Source organism: Monosiga brevicollis, genomic scaffold, assembly GCF_000002865.3.
Source record: "Monosiga brevicollis MX1 MONBRscaffold_24 genomic scaffold, whole genome shotgun sequence".
In the NCBI taxonomy this organism is placed as follows: Eukaryota; class Choanoflagellata; order Craspedida; family Salpingoecidae; genus Monosiga; species Monosiga brevicollis.
This window is the reverse complement of record NW_001865061.1, coordinates 623,661-649,063: the sequence shown is the minus strand read 5'-3', so window position 1 is coordinate 649,063 and position 25,403 is coordinate 623,661. Positions and strand designations below refer to the sequence as shown.

General features: G+C 56.0%; 4 protein-coding genes across 4 annotated transcripts; 1 reads left to right on the top strand and 3 right to left on the bottom strand.

Annotated features, from left to right (window-relative positions):
* Positions 1-2,158: 2,158 nt before the first annotated feature.
* Positions 2,159-3,431, bottom strand: MONBRDRAFT_28240 (uncharacterized protein; the record flags this gene model as incomplete). The annotated part of the gene is made up of 3 exons (XM_001748600.1): positions 2,159-2,182; positions 2,209-2,901; positions 3,414-3,431. The coding sequence occupies 3 exons, from the start codon at positions 3,429-3,431 to the stop codon at positions 2,159-2,161; spliced, it is 735 nt and encodes a 244-aa protein (XP_001748652.1).
* Positions 3,432-3,561: 130 nt separating this feature from the next.
* Positions 3,562-10,948, bottom strand: MONBRDRAFT_28239 (uncharacterized protein; the record flags this gene model as incomplete). Its single annotated transcript, XM_001748599.1, has 16 exons — positions 3,562-4,353; positions 4,514-6,160; positions 6,277-6,415; positions 6,509-6,723; positions 6,809-6,923; positions 7,251-7,315; positions 7,413-7,508; positions 7,645-8,234; positions 8,310-9,018; positions 9,147-9,211; positions 9,277-9,393; positions 9,496-9,618; positions 9,711-9,774; positions 9,865-9,974; positions 10,597-10,713; positions 10,861-10,948. Coding segments are annotated over 16 exons (5,052 nt in total), but the record flags the coding sequence as incomplete, so codon positions are not given.
* Positions 10,949-12,367: 1,419 nt separating this feature from the next.
* Positions 12,368-18,111, top strand: MONBRDRAFT_10910 (uncharacterized protein; the record flags this gene model as incomplete). The annotated part of the gene is made up of 5 exons (XM_001748664.1): positions 12,368-12,516; positions 12,642-12,734; positions 12,858-14,387; positions 14,467-14,643; positions 15,087-18,111. 5 exons carry the CDS (start codon positions 12,368-12,370, stop codon positions 18,109-18,111), a joined length of 4,974 nt encoding a protein of 1,657 aa, XP_001748716.1.
* Positions 18,112-18,902: 791 nt separating this feature from the next.
* On the bottom strand, positions 18,903-25,297 carry MONBRDRAFT_10909 (uncharacterized protein; the record flags this gene model as incomplete). The annotated part of the gene is made up of 2 exons (XM_001748598.1): positions 18,903-25,066; positions 25,219-25,297. 2 exons carry the CDS (start codon positions 25,295-25,297, stop codon positions 18,903-18,905), a joined length of 6,243 nt encoding a protein of 2,080 aa, XP_001748650.1.
* Positions 25,298-25,403: the final 106 nt, after the last annotated feature.

The following is a 25,403-nucleotide window of genomic DNA, read 5'->3' as shown; positions in this document are numbered from 1 at the left end:
TGACCGCTGCCTTGCATGCGTTCGTAGGGCGTGCACACCAGCGGCGCCAATGTGAGGAACACAAGTTAGCCAAAGTCCGCCGCAGACATCCCCGACATCCAACCCCGACTACGCCGTGCTGCTGAGCAAACTTGACCTCATGCTCTTTTGTAAGCACAGCCGACCTTCCAACGAGTTCAGCTTATTATCATGTCCCCATCAGCCCCCCAACATAAGGGGTGTGTTACCATCCTGCTTCACAGCCCCTTGCAAAGAAACATACAATGTCCTGCTCAGCTCCCACGGGCATTGAACCGTGAAGCCAGATCCAACAGCATTAGCCGGATCATGAGGTGGCGCCCTTCATCGCATCACCACTCACCTCCAGCCGGCTCAACACGACCCACCCCAGAAGACACGCTGCCGACAAGGTGACTCGGTTCATCGCTAAGTTGAATGCGTGACCGGTTGCGCCGGCTAGTCTCCAAACTCCGAACAAACGGCCCCCTGATATGGAAACGCCCGAGGACTGTCGAGATGTTCTGAATGATGTCAGTCCCGGTGAGGCTTCAATATTTGTTGGGCTATAATTATCCTTTGCCGTATCCAACAACGAAGTTGGTAATTCACATGTCAAAGCAGCCTTGTTTTTGCCAGCGTGCAAGTTGACAAACGTGTTCTCGGCTTGCTTTGCATTACAATTGAGTAGACAGGCGAACATACATGTATCTTCAAAGAGGTGAAGACACGTGAAGAGGATGAAAATGACACGCCACCAGAGCCAGCCCAAAATGAGCTGCCACCGAGCGATCCAGCTCCGCACCACGACGCACCACGACGCACCACGACGCACGACGCACTTCATAGAAACTGACTTTCCGGTCGTGTGTCCAACAGCACGGTCGTGCGCATACGATTTGCTGCCATCCTCTCATTTCTGACATCTGGTCGGCTGACAACATCTTGTCGCGCGTCCGGCCCGAGCCATCGTAACAAAGAACACGATCGGTGGGATGATCGTCAAGCGCACAAAGGCGATTCAGATTGTGTTGTTGTAACATGTAAATTCATTACAAAGTCTGGACGAGTGCCTGTAGGCACGGCCGAGAACGAGAACCGAGACAGTGTCACAAACAAAAGAGAGCAAAGCTTGCTCCAAATACAGTCACATCTCACTCACGCACCAACAATCAAAGCACTGTATAACATGCACACATGACGCTTAGAATGACTACTCGCTAGGGTCAAAAAGAAGGCATAAAAGAGAGCCGAGCAAACGCACGGCCGCGCAACACTCTGTGTGATGCTACGGGCTGACACAAGTTCAAAACGAGCCACCAGAGTACATCAAGACCAAGGCATAAAGCCCTAGTGGGATGGCAGCAGCGACACCTTGCGAGCGGCTACCAGCACGCCGTGTTTGGGCTCACAGATAAAATACGCATAGCCCTGCAAACGCACCAGACGAAGAATGGTGAGAAAAACAAGACGACCATGTAGCAAGCGGAGAAATGAAGATGCGCCACAAATGATAACACTTACCCCGACTGTGCCGTTGTTTCGGCCCACCGGCAGGTCCATCTCCACGCCTGCGCGGAGACCCTTGGCAGGATCCTGGTGGCGGCCGTAAAAACGTAGCACGCCCATGCCATAGCCTTGGACGTAAACCCGGGCGCCGAGACATGACTCGTCAACTGGCCGACGGGCCAAGTCTGGATCTTGCTGACCCTGCTTCAAATTGCTGTCATACAGCACGGGGCTGATGTCATTGGTGGGTTGGGATGGGATCGTGCTCATGCCGCCCGGTGCACCGTTCTCGTCGCCGCCGTCGTCATCGCCGCCGTTGTCCGCAAACTCGTACACCTCCTGGGGCTCATGAAGCAGCACGGGCTCAAACTGATCCAAGTCATCTTCGGCCAGAACCTCGTGCAGATCATCCAACAGTGTTGTAACCGTATTGCGACGCGAGCTCGGCGTGTCGCCAGCACCCGTGCGACTTTTCTTGCGGTTTCGTTGCGTCGTCAGCCGCTTCAGCGACTCGAAAATACCACGGCGCGTAGTCTCCACGATACCGTCATCGGAGTCGTGTGCCTCCATGACCCGCAGATGGCCTGTAAAGCCAAAGGTTTCCTCAAGGGCCAGCGAGATGCGCGTCGTGACCTCAGACATTGGAGGGCGGTCAGCCGGAAGCGACTTCCAGCAGCTCTGCATGACCTCATAAATAACAACATGGCAGCGGTCCGGGCGCGCCAGGCGAAAGCCCGAAGCCACCTCAACCCACACACGTTGGTTGCTCCAGCCTTTGTATGGCATCTCGCCATCAGTATAAATCTCATAGAGCAAAATTCCCAAGCTCCAGACGTCTGAAGCACGAGAAAACTTTTGATCCTCCAAAGCTTCGGGGGCAGACCAGCGCACGGGAAGGTTGCCAGATCGCATGCGGTAATAGGCTTCATGCGAGTCATCGCTGGTCGGTTGTTCGCGTGCAAGACCAAAATCGGAGATTTTGCACGTCAGGTCACTGGACAGGAGCACGTTGCGAGCGGCAACATCACGGTGAATAAACCCAAAGCTGTGCACGTGTTCGAGACCTGAGGCACACTGGTAAGCAAAGTTGGCGCGCTGCACCATGGTAAGTTTGGCCGCGTTTTCCATCAGATGGCTCCGCAGATCGCCGCGCTCGTAAAAGTCAAGGAGCACCAGCAGCGGCTTGCCCACCGAGACAACGCCAATGAGATGAACGACGTTGGGGTGCTCAAATTGGGCCGTAACGGCCGCCTCCTCCAGCAGCTCGCGCATCGCACCACCACCGTTAGATTCATGCAAGCTCTTACAGGCGACAAGGTAGCCGGGCATTCCAGGCTCCTCCAGCAAAGCCTTGTAGACAATGCCAAAGGCGCCCCGACCAAGCTCATCCAAAAGCTTGATGTGGCCCCGAAACACCTCGCGCGGAATGCGTGGCCCCGAGTCACTTGAACCACCGTTCTTGAGCTGCTCAATCATCGAGAAAATGTCATCCCAGTCGGCTGGCTGGCGGGCCTTGAGGATTTGTCGGCGAATCAGAATGGCCAACACAATGACCAGGACAACCAAAAAGGTGCCGCCACTAATGGCGGCATTCACAACGCGCTTGTCCGCAGAAGCCGAGGCAGCGGGCTGCTGCACCGTAACGGAGAACGTACAGCTTGCAGTGTTTCCACTTACATCCGAGGCCGAGATCGTCACCTTGCTCGAGCCCAAGGGGAAGGTGCTGCCGTTGGCCGTGTCCGCAACCCAGGTCAAGCCCATAGAACCGGCATTGTCCACGAGAATCGGATTAGCCCAGGTCGCGTTGGCACCCTCGCGGACAGACACGGCCACTACAACTTGATCGGACGGGCAGAGTAACGTGGGTGGCTCCTGGTCAAAAATTTCAACGGTCATGTTGCACCCACCCGTATTGTTCCATGCATCCTGCACGGTCACGGATATGTTGTGCACGCCAAAGTCAACTGTCACAGGGCCACCCGCCTCGGGGTCGATGATGCTGACCGCCAAGCCTGAATTGTCCGAAGTAGCTGGGCGCCAGTCCACAAAGGGCACATCATAGTCACCACGACCGGGCCTGAGAATGTAGTTGAGACCAGTGGGGCACACGGCTACGGGCGCCTCACCGTCCTGGGAGAGGAGGGTAAAATTGCAATAGGCTCGGTTGCCGTACTCATCGCGCGCCACATATTCGACAATAAGGGCAGAGGAGGTGGGATCACGGATGGGCACCGACATGTTAGTGCCCAGGGCACCGGTAAAGACCCCATCGGTGTAGTATGCACGCTGGAGCAGGCGCAAACCAATGGGCCGATTGTCGGTGTAAATGGGCAGACTCCAATTGAAAATGGCCGCAGCCTCCCCCGCCTGGGTGCGCTTGGTGGCCGACTCGGGACAGGTGAGGAACGTAGGAGGCGTGTTATCAAACACAAGAATAAATGGCTCGGCCGTGTTGGCATCGTAAGCGCTAGCCACAGCAGCGCTAATGCGATGACGAAGCCCAAAGTAAGATGCCGAGCTCAGGGTGTAGGAGAGCAATGGGGCCGTGCTGCCGTTGGTGATGGTCGCACCCCGAGGAAATTTAAGTCGGATCGTTACACCTCGAAACATAAAGCCGTGTGTGAAGGGTTGAGTGAGGCCTTTGACTAGAATGCGACCAGTGACCGCATCAACATGGCAAGTGGCGTCATAGAGAATGGCGGTGGCGGTGAGGTCAGAGGATGAAAAAGTGGCAGAAGGATCGCGGGTGAACTGGTCAAACTCAATCTCTGCTGAGACCTCGACTTGATGAGCCGCTGCAAGGTCAGCTGCTTCGGGCGTAGCTGTCCAATCAAGGCTCACAACAAACTACAAATAGTCAAGGGTTGGTTAAACGCACACACAGCAAAGCGAGAGTGGGAATCAAATGCAAGGCGACGCCCGCATGCCAAAGGATGAGCAAAGCTCCACAAGACAACTAAAAGAAAAAACAGCGCCTGGCGATGACAAGGTTATGCATGAGACATACCTGGCTGTATTGTGAATCGTCACGAGCTCGAACCTCAATCACGTCGTTGTTGGAGGCCGCGAAGCGAACCTCAAGAGCCGTGGTGTTATCAAAATCAGAGTCAAAGCTCAAAACGGCGGCAGTGGGATCCATCAAAACCTGAAGATCATCGGCATACGGGAATCCGCTTTGAATGGTGACTGAGCGGGAAAAGACGGTTCGGAACGGGGTGTCCAGCGACAGGGGATTGAGGTTGGGCTGTACAATGACATCAAAACGACACTCAGCCTGCTGCTCTGAAAAGTCGTAGGCTGTGTAGACAATCTCGTATGGACTATCAATCCAAGTGAAGTTGTCGCCGGGGCGAAAGTTGGCTTCGATGCTGGCGATACCAATGTTATCCGTGGCCTGGGGCTCAATCCAGGAGACAGACACCATCTCTACCCCTGATTCAACATTGACCACCACAGCCTCAACGGGGCAGCCCACCCATTCGGGTGGGAGGATGTCCTCAAGCACCAAGAGCGTGGAAGTGGCGTCCGAGGCTCCCGGGCTCGTCTCGTGCTGCATATAAATACCACTTGGAGAAATTGGGCTGTAGAGCTGAAGTGTCTCGCCAGAAGTAGAACGCCGCGCAACTGTGACATTGTCAGGCTCAGCAACATCATCGTCAATGTTGACTTGCAAAGGCAAGGCGATGTCAATGCGACTAAAACTGATGGCCGTGGTAATGGGCGAAGATTGGGCCCAAATCAGGAAGCAACCCAGGTCTGGGCTAATGCCCGAGCCCAGGTCCGTAAACGTGACGCTGCGAGCACCAGCCAGCCGCACCGATACGGGAGACGGAGTGAGCTCCTCGAGGTCCAGGGTGTTTCCAGTGCTGCACCACGCAAGTCGAATGTGAAGGACCGTGCTAACACTGGCCTGTGGCCTGTAGATAAAAGGTGTGGCGAAGGGGCTATACACGCCGTATGCAAAGCTTTCGCGCTCCAAGCTCCCTTGAAAGGCTTCTGGACGGAGCATGCGACGGTCATACACGGTATCCTCCATGACGTAGTCGATAGCCACGCCATTGCCGAGGTTCTCAAACCGAAGGTACTCAGCGGTCTGGCTAAAGCCATTGATAGCAGTAATGTTAAACGCACACACGAGGGTGTCGCCAGTGGTCAACGGCGTGGTCTCGTAGTGAATGTAATAAAGGCCAGCTGCAAATACAGTTTGATTCGTGTTACCGACCACGGAGACAGTCGTGGCAGTGGCAGGGATGCGTGGAACCTCCCACACCACCTCCTCCTCGGTCACAGCAAGTGGAATGTAGTGGATAATATCTTCGGGACAGCTGAGAAAGCCCACCACGGTTAGCTCAAGGCTGATCTCGGTGCTGCAGCCCCCCAGGACCTTGCGCACGCGGCCGTCAATGATTTGGTAGCAGACGGTTTGGTTGTCGGTGACTTGCACGGTCAAGCTGGTGAATCCAACAGCAGAGAGGTTTGTGAGGGTGATGAGCGTGGCCTGGTCGTTGTCAAGGTAAAAGTCGCTCTCGGTAAGAATGTTCGACTCGAACGCAGTGATGCTGAAGGTATAGTTGAGCCCTGGAACGCGGGTGAGGTTGAACGTAACCACAGTTCCGCCCTCGGGATAATCAATCGGCATAGCGAGGACCGAATCCTAGGATTGAGGTACAACCAGAAATGAAACGTGCCCAAAAGCCGCCCATCAAGGTGAGTGCAGTGCATGAACCAAGTGAAAAAAAGACTGGAAGGTGTTGCATGACAAGTACGTACAGCGACGTGAACGTCGGGCACATCAGACAAGGGTTGGCAGTGTTGCCCATCCCGGTAATAGTTGCTTCGACATTCGTAACAGCCTTCCATTTCGTAAAAGTCAATGCCAATGGCCTCCTGAGAGGAGCCAGTATCAAATCTGTGCATGGGCGGGCACAAAGAAGCATAGTTTTCAATGAGCTGCAGAACACCTACGAGGGTCACAGGGCGTTGGCCGAGCAACACCACGTACGAGGATTTGAAGCAGCAGCTACCGCGCAGGGACGGGATTTGGTCGCGTAGATAGATTTGAAAGCCGCGGCAGTTTGTGTCGTTGCGGCATACGTCAGCGCAGGCCACCACAAGCTCGTCAGCAGGGGTGGAGGCCAGCTCATTGCCCGGGGGACGTATGCAAGCGGGGTAGCTTGGTGTGTTTTCCGATGCGGATGGAATGCCGTTGTAGTGGTACTGTCATTGACATCGTCGGCAGTTATGAGCCATGGACATGTTGAGCCAAAAATCACAATATCAGGGGTTCCACCACAAGACGTACCAGCAAATAGTCGATGCTTGAGTTTGTGTTTCTGTAACAACGATTGCACCCCACTTGGCAGGTACAGGGCTCTCCATAGTCGTCGTAGCCGTAAATGCAACGCGTCATTTCTTGGCTGTCGTTTGCCAAAGCATGTCCCAAGGCAGGCGTTCCACGGTCGGTGCAACAAGAGAAATGAGTCGGCCATCTCATTCACTAAACTCGATAGCATGCATGATATCGCTGCATCTAGAAGCTCACCAGATTCGATCAGACGTCGGGGAGATTGGAACCACCTCTCGGTCATTAATTCCACAAAAGGTTCCCAGTGTACAGTTGGTGTCGCCTGCGGCTGCTTTGAAGCTGTTGGCCGCGCATGGCTCACAGATGCTGCACCAGCAAGATGATGAGAAAGTTGCCGCCAAAGTAGGATGGCAAGCGCGTCGCAAAGCTCAAAACAAACCGATCGTTACTGGTGGACGCTGGGGCCAAAAAACCTTCTCCAGGAGGACACTCGGGCCGCACCGGCTGCAGCATATCCAGGGACGCTTGCCAAAACATGAGCAACACGGGCAGCGTTGGATCCAAGAGACATCAAAACACGGTCACCAGCCAGGCATCTGACCTCGCAAGCATCAGTGGCGCTGCTATCGTTGCGAAACGTAACCCCCAGTTCACAGGGGGCACACACACGATTGGACGATGGTGTGGGTGCCACCACCTACGGCGACAGAGACAAGGGTGTGAGTGTCCACACCGAGTGTCAAGTCAGGCAAGGAAAAAAAAAAAAGTCACGATATGTTGCGGTCGCATCTGTCGCCTCAACACAAAGGGCCGTCAGGGGCGTGGATACATACCTCGCCGTAGCCGGGCTCACATAGGGTCGGAGGGACACATCGCTCCATGTTAATATCGTCGGTCAAGAGAATAGTGTTGTTTCCACAGTCCAGACAGAGTCGATCGTAGCGGTTGTCGCCAATACGATTGACATATTGGCCGGGAAGGCAGACGGTGTGGGGTGTGCAGGCGTAGGCGTTTGAGGTGCTCGTGAAGGTGCCGTTTGGACAAACGGCGCATTCACGTGACGAGGAGGAAGTGGCGTTGACACTGATGTAAGAGCCTGAGACGCAGTCGATGCCACGCATCGGGTAGTGGGCGGCTGGGTAGTCTGTGTAGTCGTCCGAGGCCTCGCTGACTGGTTTGCAGCTGGTAGGATTGGTGTTGTCGGTGTAGGTGCCTGGGGGACAAGCCTCACACAGACGATCGCTGGTGGCCGAGTAGGTTTGCACTTGAAGGTAGCCAGTTGGACACGAGACAACGCCTGCGCAGGTGTGGGCGTCGACTTCGGCCGTCCATTTCCCTGAGCTGCAGGTACTGCAGCTAGACCCTGTATAGTATTGGCCCGGCTCGCAGGACATGCCAACGTCGTATTGACAGTAGCCCATGCCTGCCAGTGACTGGGTACCAGCAGGGCATGGTTCGCAGGCGGAAAAGGGATCGCTTGTACTGTCACGATAGGTACCTGCGGGGCAAGGGGCCAGGACATGGTCCGAGGTAGCAGTTGCAGGTGCTGCAATGTACTGGCCGGCAGGAACGGTGGTATAGGAGCGACAGGTGCGCTGCTTGGGGCGATCCGTGAACTTGCCGACGGGACATTCGTTGCAGCTGGTCTGACGTGAATTACTTTGATATGTTCCCGGCGGACAGGAAGCGCAGACACGCATGGGATCAGAGATGTTTTGATAGGTGCCCGGGCGGCAGTCATAGTAGGTAAAGGGGGTCTCCGCGCCGTAGGCTACGCCTTCGCGGCCAGAGGGGATGTCATAACACGGGTAGCCAATGCTGTAAGCGACCTGGCCAGCGGGACAGGTTTCCAGCTCCGAGGCGCCTGTGGTTGTGACGGTGTAGCCTGAAGGAGTGCGATAGCACTCAATACCACCATTGTGGGGCATGTATGTGCGGGTGCTGCAGTCTCGGCAGATGCCATAGCCCCAACTTGGTGTATATGTACCGGATGGGCAGATGGTGCAGCGGTCGGATGTGGTGCCGTCCTGGTACCAGCCAGCGGGACAGCGAAGGCAGGATGCTGCGTTGGGGGAAGGGGAGTAATAACCGTTGCCACACAACTTGCAGCTCGAGCGCCCGGTTTGATCGTTGTAAATTCCAGCGGGACAATTGATGCACGAGCCATGACCCTCTTCATTCTGAAACTTGCCCTTGGGACAAGCCGTCTACCGTGACGTAATTTACATGTGAGTTGCAGGGTGTGTCGTGCGGGCGTCACAATGTGAATAAAAGGGGGGGGGGGGCGAAGCAAAACGAGGGCAAGTGCACGGCACACAGAAAGCAGGAGACGTACGCAGGAGGACTGGCCGCTGAGCGGTTGAAAGGTGCCACGAGGACATAAGGTACAAGAGGAAGCCCCTAGAGATGCGAGATCCGTGGTGAGGGAAAGCAGCGATTTGATGAAACCCTATGATTCGACGCACCACTGCGAGAATAGGATCCGGGCGAGCAGGGATCACAGCCGTTGCGCTCGCTGTTGGGCACGTGGCCGGCAGGGCATTGCCAACAATAGCGCATGCCTGGGTGGGGGCTATACGTGGCTGGGAATACGAGAAAAAAAAACAAAGCATATAATGCCACCACAAGCTGAGCACACAGTTTGAAGTGTGCGTGGGGTAACAACGAGTCCAGGGTAAACTGACTGCTGGTGCAAATGTCGCAAAAGGTATCGCGATGCGAGCCACTGTTTTTGAAAGTGCCTGGGGCACAATCTTCACAGGTTCCATTGGTAATGTTGTAAACTTGGCCGTAGGCACAATAAACGGCTGTTGTGACAGTGAGAGGGTGAAGGTCAAGGTCAGGGGATCAACAAGGACCAAAATGCCACCACAAATTACTGTCTGTGGTCAAGGCTAACCTTGCGCGTGGGCTGAGGTTGTACACATCAAAAAAAGTACCAGGCCGACGCACCCAAGGCCCGTCTACAACGTGAGAAGAAGCCGCCAAGATGAGGGAACAGGCACAAGAGTGACGCGAGCCAGCGTTATCCCGACACAACACAAGCGCCGAACCGTCAACGGGCGGCGGGTGGCCATGATGCGAGCACGGTGCGGCGAATTTGGTGCACGATTTTGGTGAGCAAAACGCGGCCACACAGTCTTTTTTTTGATGGGCAAACGGCCTGAAGCGACACCATTCATCGCAGACAGTCAAATGTGAGAAGCAAGAGTGCAAGCGGAGCACGGCAAGAAATGCAATCGGAAACCAGCCGCAAACAGCTGCAAAGGAGCAGGGAAGAAGACACACGGGCAGCAAGATCAACACTCCAAGTCAAAGGCCTGACACACAGGCATTGAGGGCAAGGCGTGGGGCGAGCGGGCGATGATGGCTTTGATCGCGGCCCGTGCGTGACGACGCAGACAAACATAGGCCCTCCTCCTCCCCAAACGACAAGCAAGCCGATAAAAGACAGGAAGAAAAGCAGGCCATGACCTGGCCTGGCCTGGTACTGATGGATGTCTGCCATCATCATCATCATCGTCATCATCATACACCAACCAGTCATCAGCCCTCCGCCGCCGCGGATCCGCCCATTGAGATCGACGGATCACACCGAACACACACACACACACACACACACACACACACACACTCACTCACTCACTCACACACTCACACATACACACACGTAGTCAGGGCTCCCGAGGGTTGTGGTGGGGTGGATGGGTGGGATGGGTCGGTGAGATGGACGAACAGCATCAAGCTGCTTGGTCGACCAGGGATATGGCGCATCGTGTACATACCCAGGCAAGGAGAGAGAGAGAGGGAGGGAGAGAGAGGGGAGAGAGAAAGTGGCGTCTGATTCTCTGCACGGGGAAAGAGACGAGCGATCTGAATCGCCGTCGGCGGCTGCCGTTGCGCTACGAGAAGCCAAAAAAAAAAAAAAAAAAAAAAAAAGAAAAAAGGAACGCAAGTGCCGAGTCAGTCACCCATCACGCCACAAGACCTCTCCATCCCCTCCCTTTCACAACACCGCCAAGATCATGCCACTCCCCCGGAAAGCACACCACCCACTGCCGCTGCCATTCCATTCACGCCGCCCACCTCAAGCAAAAGAATAAAATGACACACACATACATACACACACACACACATACAGCAGAGACGCCAGGTGCTTAGGGTAACGCTTTCAGAGAGAAGCAATAATGTTGATCTCGCTTGCACCTCTTTTAAGGCAAATTTGAATGAGATTCAGAGAATATTCCTGATGTGGGCTTTTTCGTCAGAGAATCGTTTGGGTGAGTTTCCATGTGTGGGTGTGGGTGCGTGGGTGTCACCAAAATGTTGTCACTACCGTCCCAGCGCCACATCTCTGAAACATTACTCTCACACCATGGAAAATGATATGTGCACGTCATCCCCATCGCACACTCTCTTGCTCCCATGCCCCGCCCCTTTTCTCTCACACGGGCAGAGGAAAGAGCCTTGACGCAGCAGCCGGTGACCAGCAGCCGGCGACCAGCAGCCGGCGACCAGCAGCCGGCGACCAGCAGCCAGCGGCCAGCAGCGAGCCGTCTCTGATTTAAGATCCGATGGCATGAAATGTAGTCATATCCCATCGGCGACTTGTGAATCAACCCTCGCGCTATTCGGGCGTCTCAGGCCACGACCAAGCTTGGTTCTTGCCCCACTGCCCCGCGCCACTCGGTGTTTGGTGCTCTGGACACTTGACCCATGCATGACCAACGCGCAAAAGGCTCCTTGAGCCTTTTATTGTGCTTGTGTCGTCCGTTAATCACTCGTCCTCTTCCTCTTCCTCCTCTTCCTCCGCGGCTGGCCCCACTCGGTCAGCGCTGCCGTTTCGCCGTCAGAACCGACGCTGCTCTCCAAAACGCCCAACCACACGCGTGAAGGAGCACGACCACACCCGAGCATCAGCCTCACCTATAAAACCCTAGCAAACTACTCTACCCGACATCGACTGCCCTCATACCTGCACATCTCGGGGGCGCGAAGTTGTGCACGTCATTGTCATCAAGTGAGTCCTGCAGCATCAACTGCGAGGCTTTATCCTAACCTCGGACAACATGCTGTAATCGTTATGGGACAAACTCACTCGATTTCTGCAATCCCCACGCCAAACCGTGTGTGTGTGTGTGTGTGTGTGTGTGTGTGTGATCACGCCCGCGTCGTTGTATCCACCTGTTCCAAACAGCCGTCTTAAAACGCTGGTAACAACACCTGTTTATAACATGTTCAGCAAAGTGAGACAATATTCACATTTCCGCTTACGCGTCTTTTGATGTCGCGCGCGCGCACGATCTCGCAGGATGAGGAGCTGCGACGTGCTCAGCAAACCCTGAACAGTAGTCGTCGTAATAGCAGCGGTAGCAGCAGCATCAGCAGCATTGGCAGTGGCAGCTGCTGTTCCGACACCCCATTACCCCATGGTAGCCCAACAATCACAGATGACGCCTGCAGATGAATGAGCAGCCGCGATCTGGAGGGACGGAACGACCACCGATCGTGCCGATGCTGATGAGCGCGCCAGCCATGTCAACAAGCATTCAAAGGATGCAATGTCATCCGCTCCCGATCCTGACCCTGATCTTGGTGGCAGTTAGCCTGCTGCCAGCCAGCTACGCGCAAACCCCACAAGACCTGCCCATCCTTGCTGGTGCCGTTTTCATTACCCAGCAAGCCCTGGACGACGGTCCGGAACGGTCAGTGCTCCCAGGGTACACCTTTCTGTTCACCCCTCTGTCCACCTACCGCACACTGCATTCCGGTCCGATATGTCCATGCGCATGCTCTTTCACCATCGCCTACCTGCCCGTGGTGGACATAGATATGCCAATCTGCTCCAACAAGCTGTCCAGGAGGTGATTGACGATGCCCACTTCAACGACATCCACTGCTCCGAAGACACCTGCAAGGAAAAGTGAGCCAAGCACCCAATCCCATCCATCAGCCACACACTTTTCCCTCTTTCCCCTGCATAGGGAAAGAGAAATCACATCACATCACTCACCAATAATCCCCTGGACTTCGCCCCGCGCAACAGGTTTGACGCGTGGGCATACTTTGAGCACGTCAACATTACAGCCAATGTCTCTGACCTTCAGCTGCAGATTGTCGATTTGCAAGGACGACCCGGTATTACTTTCGTTGCCACTGTTCACCTCCTGATCCGCAACATCTACGTCTCTGGCAGTGGCGAAAAGTGCGAGGCCAAAATTTTCGGGGACTGCTTCCTGTGCGGTTCCTTTTCCTGCCAGGACAATACCGTGGTCACGGTGGCCTTTCCCACCCAAGCCAATGGCCAGGTCATTTACCTCACCAACGCCACCGGCAACTTTGTGGACGCCACCGTTGCCTTCACGCCCCCGCCGGTCGACGAGATGGACGTGCAGATGGATCCTTCCTGTCATGTCAGCACCCTCGTCGACCTGTATCTCGACTTTTGCGAGCGCTCCTTCCTCCAAGCCCTCGTCGACTATGAAAAAGACATTGCTGCCCAACTCAATGCGCAGCTTCACGACAGCACCGCCGTTCCTCAGTCTTACAGCCCTTACGCCAACGTGACCATCACCTATATTCCCTACAACTATACCGTGGCCACTCTCGACTACATCATGGTCCTTTTCACCGCTGACGTGGCCGTCGTGGACCCGACCGGACAGACACACCATTACCCTCCCGATCCCACCCTTAATGTTTGGCCTCAGCTCGGAAACTGGCCCCGCTTTGAGGACAACTCGGGTCTCGCCGTCCTCGTCGGAGCCCGTTTCTCGGCCATCTTTCTGCAAGCCAGCCTTTGGGCCGGCAACTATCTCTCATCTTTCGAAGCCAGCACCAATCTTACCATCTTGGACGCCAACCTCACCGTTGAGCTCCTCACCGACCAGCCCTCGCTCACTGTGGTCGCTGACAATCTCATCGATGCTCGCATCGCCTCGGGCCTCTTCTATCTACAGTGCGAAACTCCTGGTCGGGGCTGTGGGGATAACCTTGTCAATATCACTTGGGCCAATGTCACTGCCGATGCCAACGTCACCTATACCAATAACAGCCGCCCCGGGGTTCAGCTGTTCATCAAGGGCTTTGATGTGAGCCAAATGACCATCCATCTCTATGAACCCCGGTTTCCCCTTTCCGAACAAGTCGCCGTGAACGTCATCAAGGATGCCCTGCAACAATCCGTCCCCATTGCCAACACCTACCTTGCCACCTACGCCCTTGTCCTTCCGGATCAGCTCATACCTCTCTTGCCCCATCCCACAGTCAACCTCATTGATCAAGGAGCGGGCGCTGGCTACATTGAGCTCCTCACACTCTGCCAGTGCCATACCGGCATCGATGCGCAGTGGCCTGTTTGCTCTGGCTTCACCTGTGGTGCCGACAGCTGGACCCAACTCCAGAACACTTGGAGCCGACCATCCATGGATCATTCGCTGCTCGCTCACAACGACCCCTTGAGCTCCAACCCCTGTTCCGATGCCTCAAGCATGCGCCGTCGCCGCCACGCAGCAGACGCTTACGCCGGCTCTGCTACCAATCCGCTTCGCGTCAGTGTGGCCTTGACCGAAAACACGTGAGCCCCCCCCTTCATTGCATCCGCCGTTTCTCAATGCTACGCGTGTCACTCATGGCTGGTCTGTTTGGCGCTGCAGGTTCTGTGGCTTTGAGGACGCGACCGGAACTCTCACGGTCCTTACCCTACCCGATAGCGGCGGCGAGTGTCTCCAAGCAGATGAAGAATCGTATTACCTCATCGAATTTCAAGACAACCCATCGCATTTCGATGACATTACCACGCTGCGCATGAACTGCAACGCCTCTTGCGCCCAGTACGTGGCTCAGCCCTGCTCGGACTGCCTCACATCACCCAGCATCCCCCCCACCCTCTCCCCACACCACCATCATCAATGGCAGAGTAATTCACAGTCAATGGTTCATCGNCTTTTTTTTTTTTTTTTTTTTTTTTTTTTTTTTTTTTTTCCCCAAACTTCTTGAGATTCCTGCGGGATCTTTGTGCCCTCATTCTTTGTCCACAAACTTGCTTCCGGTTGCAAATGTGGCATCACCTGGTCCAAGCCTCGACAAGGGCAGTGCCACAAGATTGGCAACAACTCCACTGCCTTTCTGTTGGATCCAACTGATCCGTGCATCGGTACACCAACGGATTTTGCGATGCCGGCCCCAGCTTTACAGAGATGCTCTTACCCACCACTCTGAACGCGTCATGTGCCAAGCTCACCTACGATCGCCCACCCTACGTTGTTCTCCAAAGTGATGATACCCATGTGACCGTCGGTGTGCTCTGCGCAGACAACTGTACTATCTGCAGCCAGGCTCAGTTTCCCTTGACCCAGTGCCTGCCCACCAGCGACGGCAGCCTTCAAATTGTCAAGCTTTCGGGAGGCTGCACCCATGCCAAAGCGCCTGGCAGCCACTCGGCCCACGCTGCCCGTGCAGCCATCACCGCTGAGATTCTTGTACCCATCGCCCTGCTCCTTCTTGGCGCGCTTGCCGTTTTTTATCGGCATCGACAACAAAAGCGACGTCAATCCGATGCCAAGCCCACAAGCCGGAGCCAATCCGTACAAGATCGCACCCCTTTGCTAGAAGGCGAGGAGAACCATGACCTGGCGGCGTCAAGCATGGGATCGCGCTTCCTCGCCGTCCTTGCCCGCCTGGGTCGCACTCTGCTTTTCCAGGGTCGCCGTGCTCTTGCTTGGACCCTGACCATGCTGCCCCGGCCCCTCATCGGTCGCCCACACTGGACTGGCTGGACCAGCTTGGGCTGTCACGCCATCGCCACGCTTGCCCTGGTTCTCTTGCTGGTGTTCTGGTACAAGCACGACCCCTTCACCGTCTTCAACGAAGGCATTTTTGGCCAGGTCGGCCTCGATGCCAGCGACTTTGACGCCTCAACGCTTGCCAAAGCCATGCGCCAGTGGTCAAGGGACGGCTTTCGCCTCTTGCTGGCAAGCTTCTTGGTCTATTTTGTCGTTCTTGTCTCGAGCGTGGTTTTTCACCCACGATTCGACCGCTGGCTTGCTGCTCTCCGATATGGTAGCCTTGGTATCCTACTTTTTCTCGTGGTCGGCATTCTAGTTGGGCCCCCACTATACGTGCCCTTTGCTTCTGGAGTTCACGTGATCTACAAAAACGACTCTGATCCCAGCTCCAACTGGATCTCGTCCGACAACTCCACTCGCACCGATATATCCCAGGGCCTGGGCTTGGCCGTTGCATCTCTTGGCATTTCCTTCTTGGCCCTTCTTCTGTTGCCCCTGCTGTATGGAATCCTTGCCGGCGTGACCATGGGATCTTCTGCATTTTTAATGCTGTGTCTTGCTGGCCAGTGTCAGGAGCGTCTGGTGCAGTACTTTGCCTCTCGGCTCCACGCGCTCTGCTGGTCTTTCTTCCTGGTCATTCCCATGGCTGGTAGCCTAGCTTTGGTCATCCTCTACCAGACTTTTAGCGCTGCATTGGCGTGGCTCTTGTTGATACCCTCCGCTTGGTTTCTGCAGTTTGTTGGCATGCAGTTGCAGCTTGGGGCTTTTCACGGACCGCGCCGTGCGCTCAGCACCCTTGTCAATGCCCTCTGCCATCTCATCTCCGTAGTTCTCTTTGTGTTGGCGCTCACCGACGTGCGCCAGCGCACCGACTTGGACATGGGCTTTCATCTGGCATCGGCTGTTACGGTCACCTTACTCACAGGCGCTCTGACCGTAGCCGCCCTGGTCCATACGCTTCAGCTGCAGGATGATCGATACCGCGAACGTCGCTGGGATGCCGACTTGACCAACATTCTGACGTGGACCCCGCTTCCTGCCAGCTCCAACGCCTTTCTGGACTCACTTGAGGCGTGCTGCTTTGCCATTCCCATTTACTTTGGCCGCACGTTTCCGCGTCTCCATCGGGCCTGGCACTGGTTTGAAGAGCATCACGAGATGCAAGAGCCGGAGCGCTATGGGCTACGCGTGCCGCACCGACGCATGTTTTTTGCCGCCGGCGTAATTGCCGAGACCTGGCTTGTCTGGTCGGGTTTCCATGATATGCTACGCTTTGACGCCAAGTCTTTACTTATCCACGAGGTGCGGAGCTTTGGCTACAACCTCACGTGGCCGGATGCCGACAACGGAGGCACCGTTTTTGATGAGGCCTTCAGTCACTACGATGCTGCCCGCCGCGATGGCTGGTATTTGACCCTCTTTGGCTGGATCACTCTGCTTCTTGCTCTGCTCATTGACGTCCTTTGGCCCAGCCGACGTTCGCTGTTTGCTTCGCGCTGCCTGGAGCTGCTTGCTCTGATACTATCGACGTGCGGGGCCCTTGCAACCGCCGTTCCCAACTATTTGCAGGACATTCATGTCACGGATGTCATCAACTTTTGCGCTCCAAAGTTCAATCGTGCCATCTCCCTCTTCCTCTCCAATACCATGGGACTTGTTTGTGCTGGCCTTTTCACCGTGACGCTGCTACCCATATTCCTGGCCCTGGGTCCGGCCCTTGTCCGCGCATCCAAGCTTATCCTGACAGATGACCGTCTCCGTAACAAGAGCCGAAACCCCACCTGTGTCAGCGACGTAGCCGCAACTGTCAAAAACCCCGGCGAGGCCGAACCCGAGTTTGCCAGCGGCCGCAGCGGCCCATCTCAAACCCATGCAGGCGCCAGTCAGGCCCTTGATGCCTCGGCTTGGAACCGAAGCCTCATCGCCTCCCAGCCAAGCGCTGCCACCGCCACTGCTGTCGAGTCGGAGCACACTCCGCTCCTGGGTGCGACAGCTCCTCTCAAGGGTATGCCCTCACGTGCAACGGGTCTTCAGCACCATGGCAAGATGCTGGGCTTTGGCCTTGCTCCCGTGGCTTGGCTTCGAGCTGAGCAGGCGCCCGACATGGACGTTTTTGAACGAGTGTACGCTGAAAACGTGCTGCTTGTCTACCGCCTCACAGCCTTTCTGATGCCAGTGACCACGGTGTTGCCGTTGTTTGTCGTCTCACAGTTCTTTGGCGACCATTTTACGCGTGCTTCCATCATTGCGTTCTGGCTTGCCCCCTGCATCATTGGGCTTGCCACCACCTGGCGCCACATGTCGACCGGCTACCTGGCCTGGTTGACTGGGTACTTTGCACCGCTGTTTGCCATTTTTCTCTATGAAATGTTGCAGCATCACTTTGAGCATGCAGTCCAAGTTATGCTACAAAAGCCCGACTTTTGGTTTGAGCTGGTGGCCGAAATCTGTTTGGCCAACGTCGTCATAAGCGGTATGGTTTTTGCGTTCCCCTGTGCTTTCCTCTGTGGCTGAGCAATCCCCATGCCCCATCGGCTCATACTCATGCTTGACTTGTGGTGTTTAGACATCTATTATATGGCTCTGACGGCCGGCGCCTAGCTTTTTTACTTGTGAGATCATCATCACAGCTGCCGCGCGCTGTGCGCTCATCTTTATGTTGCTTGTGCTCTCGCGACTCACATGTATGTCTCTCTTCTGGAAGGGGACGCTAGTGCTGGTTGAGCAGCTGATGTTGTTTGCGTTTTTTTTTTTTTTTTTGGTTGCGTTTTGTGCTGCCCGTGTCTTGCTCAACCGTCTGTGCCCTCGAGTGGGCCTGCTATGTCCAATGTTGATGCCGCGCATCCACAACGCTTGGGAACAAACGATCTGTCATGCTGTTATGTTTGTTGTTCTCGTCTTGACCCAACCACGCCCTTTCCTCCTCTTCATTTGTGCTCCTTCAGATAAAATAGTTGGATTTTCTTTGGCGCTTCACCAGAAACCCCCACCCCGGAGCCGGTTTCTTGTGAAACACTGCAGCTTATAAACGCCAGCATGATGGTCGTGAGACAACTTTGTCGTTTACCATCATAAATCGATTTCTTTACCAGCGCACAGCGCCATGTTGTCAACTTTGAAGAAATTGACCAGGCCAGAAGCTTGGACCAACACGAAGACTGCCAGGACAGCCAAAACGACTAGCAGTCGGCTGCAAACGACCAAGCAACGAAACAACGGCAAGCTCAAGACACGATATGCACACGTTTTACCAACCAGCTCACTACCTTAAAGCTGGCAAAAGAAGTGGAACGCCATAAAAGGGTTTAAGCGTGCGTCACACGCACATGCCGGTACAAGATGTCGCTCACAACCACGTTCGCAACACAAATTTCAGCTGCGATTTCAATGTACACGGCGGGGCCATTCAAAACATGGACAAGGGCCTCTTTGAGATCGTTCTTGAAAATTTGATAAAGCATCATGCCTACCAAAGGCCCAAAGTAGGCGAGGAGCCAGATCCAATACACCGTCTGGACGCGCCAGCGATACATGGCAACGGGCACCACCAAGGGCAGCAACACGAACATGACGATCAAAGCTGAGGTGACATCATCACCCCCCAATTGATACAAAATCACCAGCGGCAAGCCGCAAAGCAAGGGTACAAGCATGGAGGAATAGCGAAACACAGCGCGAACGGCCTCGGTGTTGGTGATGACATATGGGCGGGGTGCATCGCCCAGAGCCGGCACCAGCGGCACCACTTCTTCAGCAACAGCCGATGGGCTTGCAAAATTATTGTCGTCATCGTCGGGCGACAAGGCCTTGAGATCCGATTCGGCTTCGTGACCTGCAGTGCCACCATGCTTTTGCTGATCCACCAGTACCAGCTTTGCCGTGCGCACCAAGCTTGGAACGACGGCCAAAAGCAGGGGGAGCAAGGTCAGCGAAAAAATGGCAGAGCAGGCCAAACCCACCATATCGCCGATAAAGAGATTGATAAAGCGATTAAACTCGGGGGCACACTTTGGAAGGGTGGCGGAGAGGTTGCAAGCCTGCACGTAGTTGGGAATGGAGGGAATGACAGCCGTAATAAAGAGCGCCAACAAGCTCGCAAAACCCGCCAGATGACTGTAGTACAGCGCCTTGCGAATGGGCAAGAGCTCCAGGAAGAAGGAGACGGTAAGCAAGCACGCTGCTAGCACCATAGAGTAGAGCGACCATCGACGGGCATCGTCGTAGAGGTGAAAGGCGGGATCAAAAATGTTCCCGCCCTCCGAGTCGGGTGGCCAAGTCACATTCATATGCAGATGTTGAATCCACTCAATCACTGTTTCCTTGGTGGTGGTGGTCTCCACTTCATGCAGCGTGTGAAAGACAATGTACCATACACTGGCAACGCCCACCAGAAAAAAAAGTCGGCGGAAAGGGAGACGAAGACCATATGTGGCGGGGTCAGCTCGCTCCTTGCGTTCTGACGCCCAGTCGAGAACCGGCTGCACCCAGCGCTGCCACCAGCGCGCCTCAACCAGTCGGATGCATCCCCGCGACCACCAGGAAGAGGTGGAGGGGGGCGACTTTGGCTGTGCTGCGGGGGTACCAAAAGTACCGCCACCCCCGTTGACGCTCACACGATCTGTGCCGAGCAGCGAAGTTGCCTCCTCATCTGCCTCGCAGGCCTCGTCCCAGGACGGCTCCGAGCGCCGCTGGGACGTTGAAGACGGCCATAACGACCCGAGGCAAGCACAGGCTGAACCATCCTCTCCTCGACACAAGCAAAGCTGATCCCAATCGGTGCAGAGAGGGTTCACCTCGTCCTGGGTCGAGCCGTGGCAGTGACAAACACAGCCTTTGCTCACAGAATCCCACGTTTGTTTTGGCCAGCAAGATGTTGCTGATGCACTTGGGCTAGCCGGCACTGCGTCCAGGGGCATAGAAATCTGACGAGCCTTGTCGTCCTCGGCCTCAGCGTCGAGCTCTTCGTCTGTCCAGGCCAAACGAGGTGATAGCATGACGGTCAGGAAGGCCGTAAAGCCAAAGAGGGAGAAGAAAAACTCGGAGACATAGAACATGACGGGCATCGAGGTGAATTCGGCCTGGCCGTACAGCGATGCACTTGTACCCATGGCTACGGGTAGCACGTAAAAAAACGCCACGTGAAAAATGCTCAGCATGTTGCGACTCAGCAGCAACTCGTGCGTATAGGCCGTCATGCTCTGCCAAAGCCACATGATCAGCCACAGCAGGCCCCACCAAGACACGTTGCCAGAGCTTTGATAGAAGATGGTGACAGGAACAGAAGCAATTACGGGGCCAACTACAGCCAGCAGTGAGTTGAGAACGCCAAAGCGCGAGATGAGCGCCAGAATACGTGCGTTTGCTTCAGCCGACTCGTCTGCCTCGTCGTCTGCCTCATGGCTTGCACCGTATGCCAGCGCGCTGGACACTGACACCAAGGTGCTGCGGTTGCGATGCCGTTTTGTGCGACCGCGACTGCTCATGCTCAGGCTGACGCTCCGCGTACGGTCCAACTCGCCGCTCAAGCCTGAAGAAGAACTTCGACGAACCATGGGCTGGGTACTCTGCGCACGGCGCCGGCTGAGATCTGTTGCATCGAGAGCAGCCAAAGCGGTGTTGGAACTGAGCTCCGTGCCTTCTGTATCGTCGCTGATAGTGGAGGAAGAGGCTGCGCGAGGCAGGATGTCTGATGTAGCCGGCACCGGCTGGTCCGTGATGAGGATGGTTGTTTCGCTTGCCGCGCCGCGTCGCGACCTGTTAGCCGTGGCGTCCAAAGCCGAAATTATCGGCGAGGGGAAAGAATCGGTCCTCTCAACCGCGGCCGGTGTCTCAACCTCGTTCTTCGCCTCACCCTCGCTCTTCGTCTCATCCTCAGGCGCAACCTCCGGATCAACGGCGTTGGCCATTTCTGCTGCCACCTCGGCATGGTGCTCGTTGATATGCAGAGCCACGATGCTGGTGGCCCAGATGGAAGCCATGGGCAATGCGTGGACAAAGTAAAGCAAGATATTGCCAACCATGGAAAACAGTAGGCTCGCAAAGGCCAGTCCAAAGCTGTCGGCAAGCGCTGCGGCGGTTTCTGGATCGTGCGTGAAAAAGTAATCGTTGCCCTCGGTGTTCATATGCACCTCATCTCTGTACACGACAAGCATTCCTGGCAGGAGCATGACCGTGACGTGCATGGCAAGTGCCAAGGTGACCGCAGCCACGCGGCACCGGGAGCCAAAGCGATGGTCATGCAGGCTAGAAATTGCATCCACGCGACGTTTGGTCACGCTCACAAAAGATGTCACCAGACAGAGAAACCCGACAGTCAGGTGTCCGTAGCGCCCAACACCAGACCAGGCGTCGAGATGGACAACGATTGCACGCGCGCGCAGATACTGCGCGGATAATCCGAGATCTGAGAACATGGAGTGCGCAAGATCTGTCAGCGGATCAGCCGCACACCACACGGCACCATGCACAATCAGCATGAGGCCCATGACCTGGCACGCCACGAGCTCAAGTACGACAAAGACAGGCAAATCTGATTGAGTTCGAGGCCGCATAAAGTGACGGCCCCACCATTCGCTCAGGCCTGCCAAAGACAGTGCCTGTGGCGCGTGTCGGACATGGCCCGTCACGCTTCTGGCACCAGAGACGGTGTAGCCCCAACCTGCAGTGAGGCCCCGGCGCAGGGCCCGCCCGCATTTACGCCCAACCATCTCACATCGCTCTCGAGCGCACTGAGCGCTGTGTATCACGTAGCGAGCACCTCGGCCCAGCGCGCGGTGGCTACGCTGACAGTGATCGCCAGTGTAGCTCCAGCGTGTGCCACGCCGACGCAAAAAGAGAGCAAGGTAAACGAGAGCAAAAAATACAACCAATCCAACCAAGACAAGAACTACGACCACCACGAGGCCGGGGCTTTTGTGGCTGCCGGCGTCGTGATGCGCATTGTTGCGCACAGCACACTGGGAGAGCTCTGGCACGAGCTCGATTGAAGCATTGGCAATGGGGTTGCAGGCGCCAGGAGTCATGAGCGCAGACAGCTTGCACTTGGCGGCTGCACAGGTGGCATCACACTCAAAGTTGACCAGCGTCGTTGTTTGATTCATCCGATAGGTGGAGATGTACTTTTGGTTTGCAGGTGCCACGGGCAGACACGCAGCAGAAGTGGTGAGCGTGTACAGTGAGCGAGATAAGCCAGCGGCAAGGGGGCAAGTGGCTTGGCGAGCAACGCTGAGGGCCGGCATGTTGGCCAGCGCGCCTGAGGGCTCGCTGCCGCCGGTACAGCCATCGTAGACCCAGGCCAAGGCTCCCGAACTCCCCAGGGGCAGGCAGGCGGTGAGCTCGACCGCATCGTAGGCAGCTGAACAGTTGACGCAGGCAGCGTCTGTGCAATGTAGGCGCAGGGCCAAGGTGTTGTTGCTATTGATGGATACGGTGTAATAGGTGCCATCGTCGAGGGCTTGGCATGCTGGTGTTGCGCCAGGCTGGCCGGACCGTGTGGCGGAGGGAACTGCCAGGCGCATGGTCTGAAAGCGTGTCCCAACAGGTGCTACGGTACAGTTGGCCGAGGTGTAGAGGATGATATCCACAGTGGCATTGATGGTGGCTGACGCGGGCCCCTTCAGAGAGCCAGGGGCAGCTGAAAAGTCTCGCCGTGTTCGAGGGCGCTGGGCCTTGTTGCAAAACCCGCACTCACGAAACGTGTGCTTGCTGCTGTCGTCACAAGTGCAAGCAGAGAGCAATTCAATGTAGCCGTGGCCTGGGAGGCCTGCCGGAGGTGGCTGTGGATAAATGTGCACGGTGGCATTGGGAAAGTCGGGGACTAGACTGCTGGGTAGGAAGAAGGCATCATACAGGAGGATCTTGTTGACTTGGGGCACGGAGGCGTTGAGGAGGTGGATGAGGCCGCGATCGATGGCTACGCGGGGGATGGGAAAGTCGGGGGCTGTCACGTTGATGGTGAGGGCGTCCGTGGCCAACGCATCGACCTGCAGGGCAACGCCTACTTGCTCATTGTTCGTGTCTGCCACCATGTGGCCCGAGCCACCAAGGTCTTGGAACAGAACGTGTAGCAGCGTATCGCCATCCCAGGCGCCGCTGGTGTTGCAAGCGGCCTGAATGTAGCCATTGGCAACGTAAAAGTCGACGAGGTCTTCTGCAACGACGGTGAAGACGGGATCGGCAAAGAACGTTTCAATCTGGATGCAGGCATCGAGGAGAGAGGTGTTGGATTGGATGTGAAAGGCGCCGCTCACGTGAGCAGCCCACACTAAGGCATCGAGCAAGGTGCTGGAGAGACGCATGCCGTATAGAAGATGAAGATTCTCGGCCGGAGGCGCCCAATTGTCGGAAGGCGGAAGCAAGTCCATGGCGGTCTCGTTGGCGGTGTAGGGGTGCTTGATGCCATCTGCCCCAGCGCCATACACGACGGCGTTGAAGAAGAAATTGACGTACTGATTGGCCACGAAGCTCACGTTGGCGGCTGCGTAGGAGATGGATATTTGTCCAAAGGGGGTGAGGCTGGTGGGGGCCACGAGGGAGCCGTAGGCCAGGCTCTGAAGTTCGGCCACGCTGGCCTGTATGACGTTCTGGGTCAGGTTACCGATAAACCAACGAGAGGAGAGCTGTCCAAAGCCCATGGAGCCATCGGATGCCGCCCAGAGGGTGGTGCAGTTGCTCGTGGTGAGGCTCATGATCTGGGTCTGGAAGGTGGGGACGATCTGGACGGAACCATTGGCCAGCAACTGAAAGCCGACCACACCGGTAAGCTCAATCTGGGCGTTGACGGTGGCGGTGCCCGAGCACAGGACAGCGGATTGACAGAGGTGATGGGTGGTGGTGCTGGAGGAGCCAAACCAGTCGTTGTGGGTCACCGTGTCGTCCGTGTTGACGTCCTTGTTGTCCGAGTTGGGCACGCATGTCACGCCGACGGGATCTTCAATGTCGGCCCACGTGAGCTGCGTGCCATTTTCGTCATAGTACGGGGGTGGGAAGGGCTCAAAGTCCAGGTATGGATCCGAGGGGTCAACGGGGTCGGGATCCACAAAGAAGCCATCGGGTAGGCCCCGGCGGTCAGTGAGCACCTGGCCACCCTCCTCATCACCTTCCTCCTCAGCATCGGCCCACCAGCCGTCATCGTCGTTGGACACGACGTTGTAATAGCAAAAGGATTCGGCGCTGACGGGAATGTCTTTTAAAGCCAGGGTAAATTGGGCGCTGACGTGAATACCGTCGGCTTGAATCACGAGCTGGAGGGTATCATTCAACAGCGTGGCAGAGCGGGCGGCGTCCGACGCCAACCAAGTGTAGGACATTGGATATGGCTCGCAATGAATGGGATCGGCGGCCACAGCCACGCTTTCAATGGCCGTGCTGGCCACCTGAGCCGTAATTTGCTGTTGCAAGGGGGCAAAGAAGCGCTCGGGGGCATCGTTCAGCGCTGACTGCGTGAGGGTCACCAAGCCCACCTGCAAGGCTAAAAAAAAAAGCAAAAGCAATAGGCGGTAAGGGCAAGACGGTGTTTCAACTGCTGGCTAAGAGTGCCAATCAGATGCCAGCAGAGGCGGTGGGCAACACGAAGGATAATGCAAAGGGCGAGGACCCAGACGGCGCAGCGCAACAACGTACTGGAGGTCTGCTGGCTCATGGCGAGCGCGGCGGCTAGCAAGAGCCCAAGAGCCCAAATCCACACCCCGCTCGTCGCCATCATGTCCCTTTCACCACACCAGACAGCCACCACGCCTCACATCAACAGGCAGGGGGGTAAAGCCACACCACCCACACCCTCCCCGCCCCGTCGTTTACCGGCACAT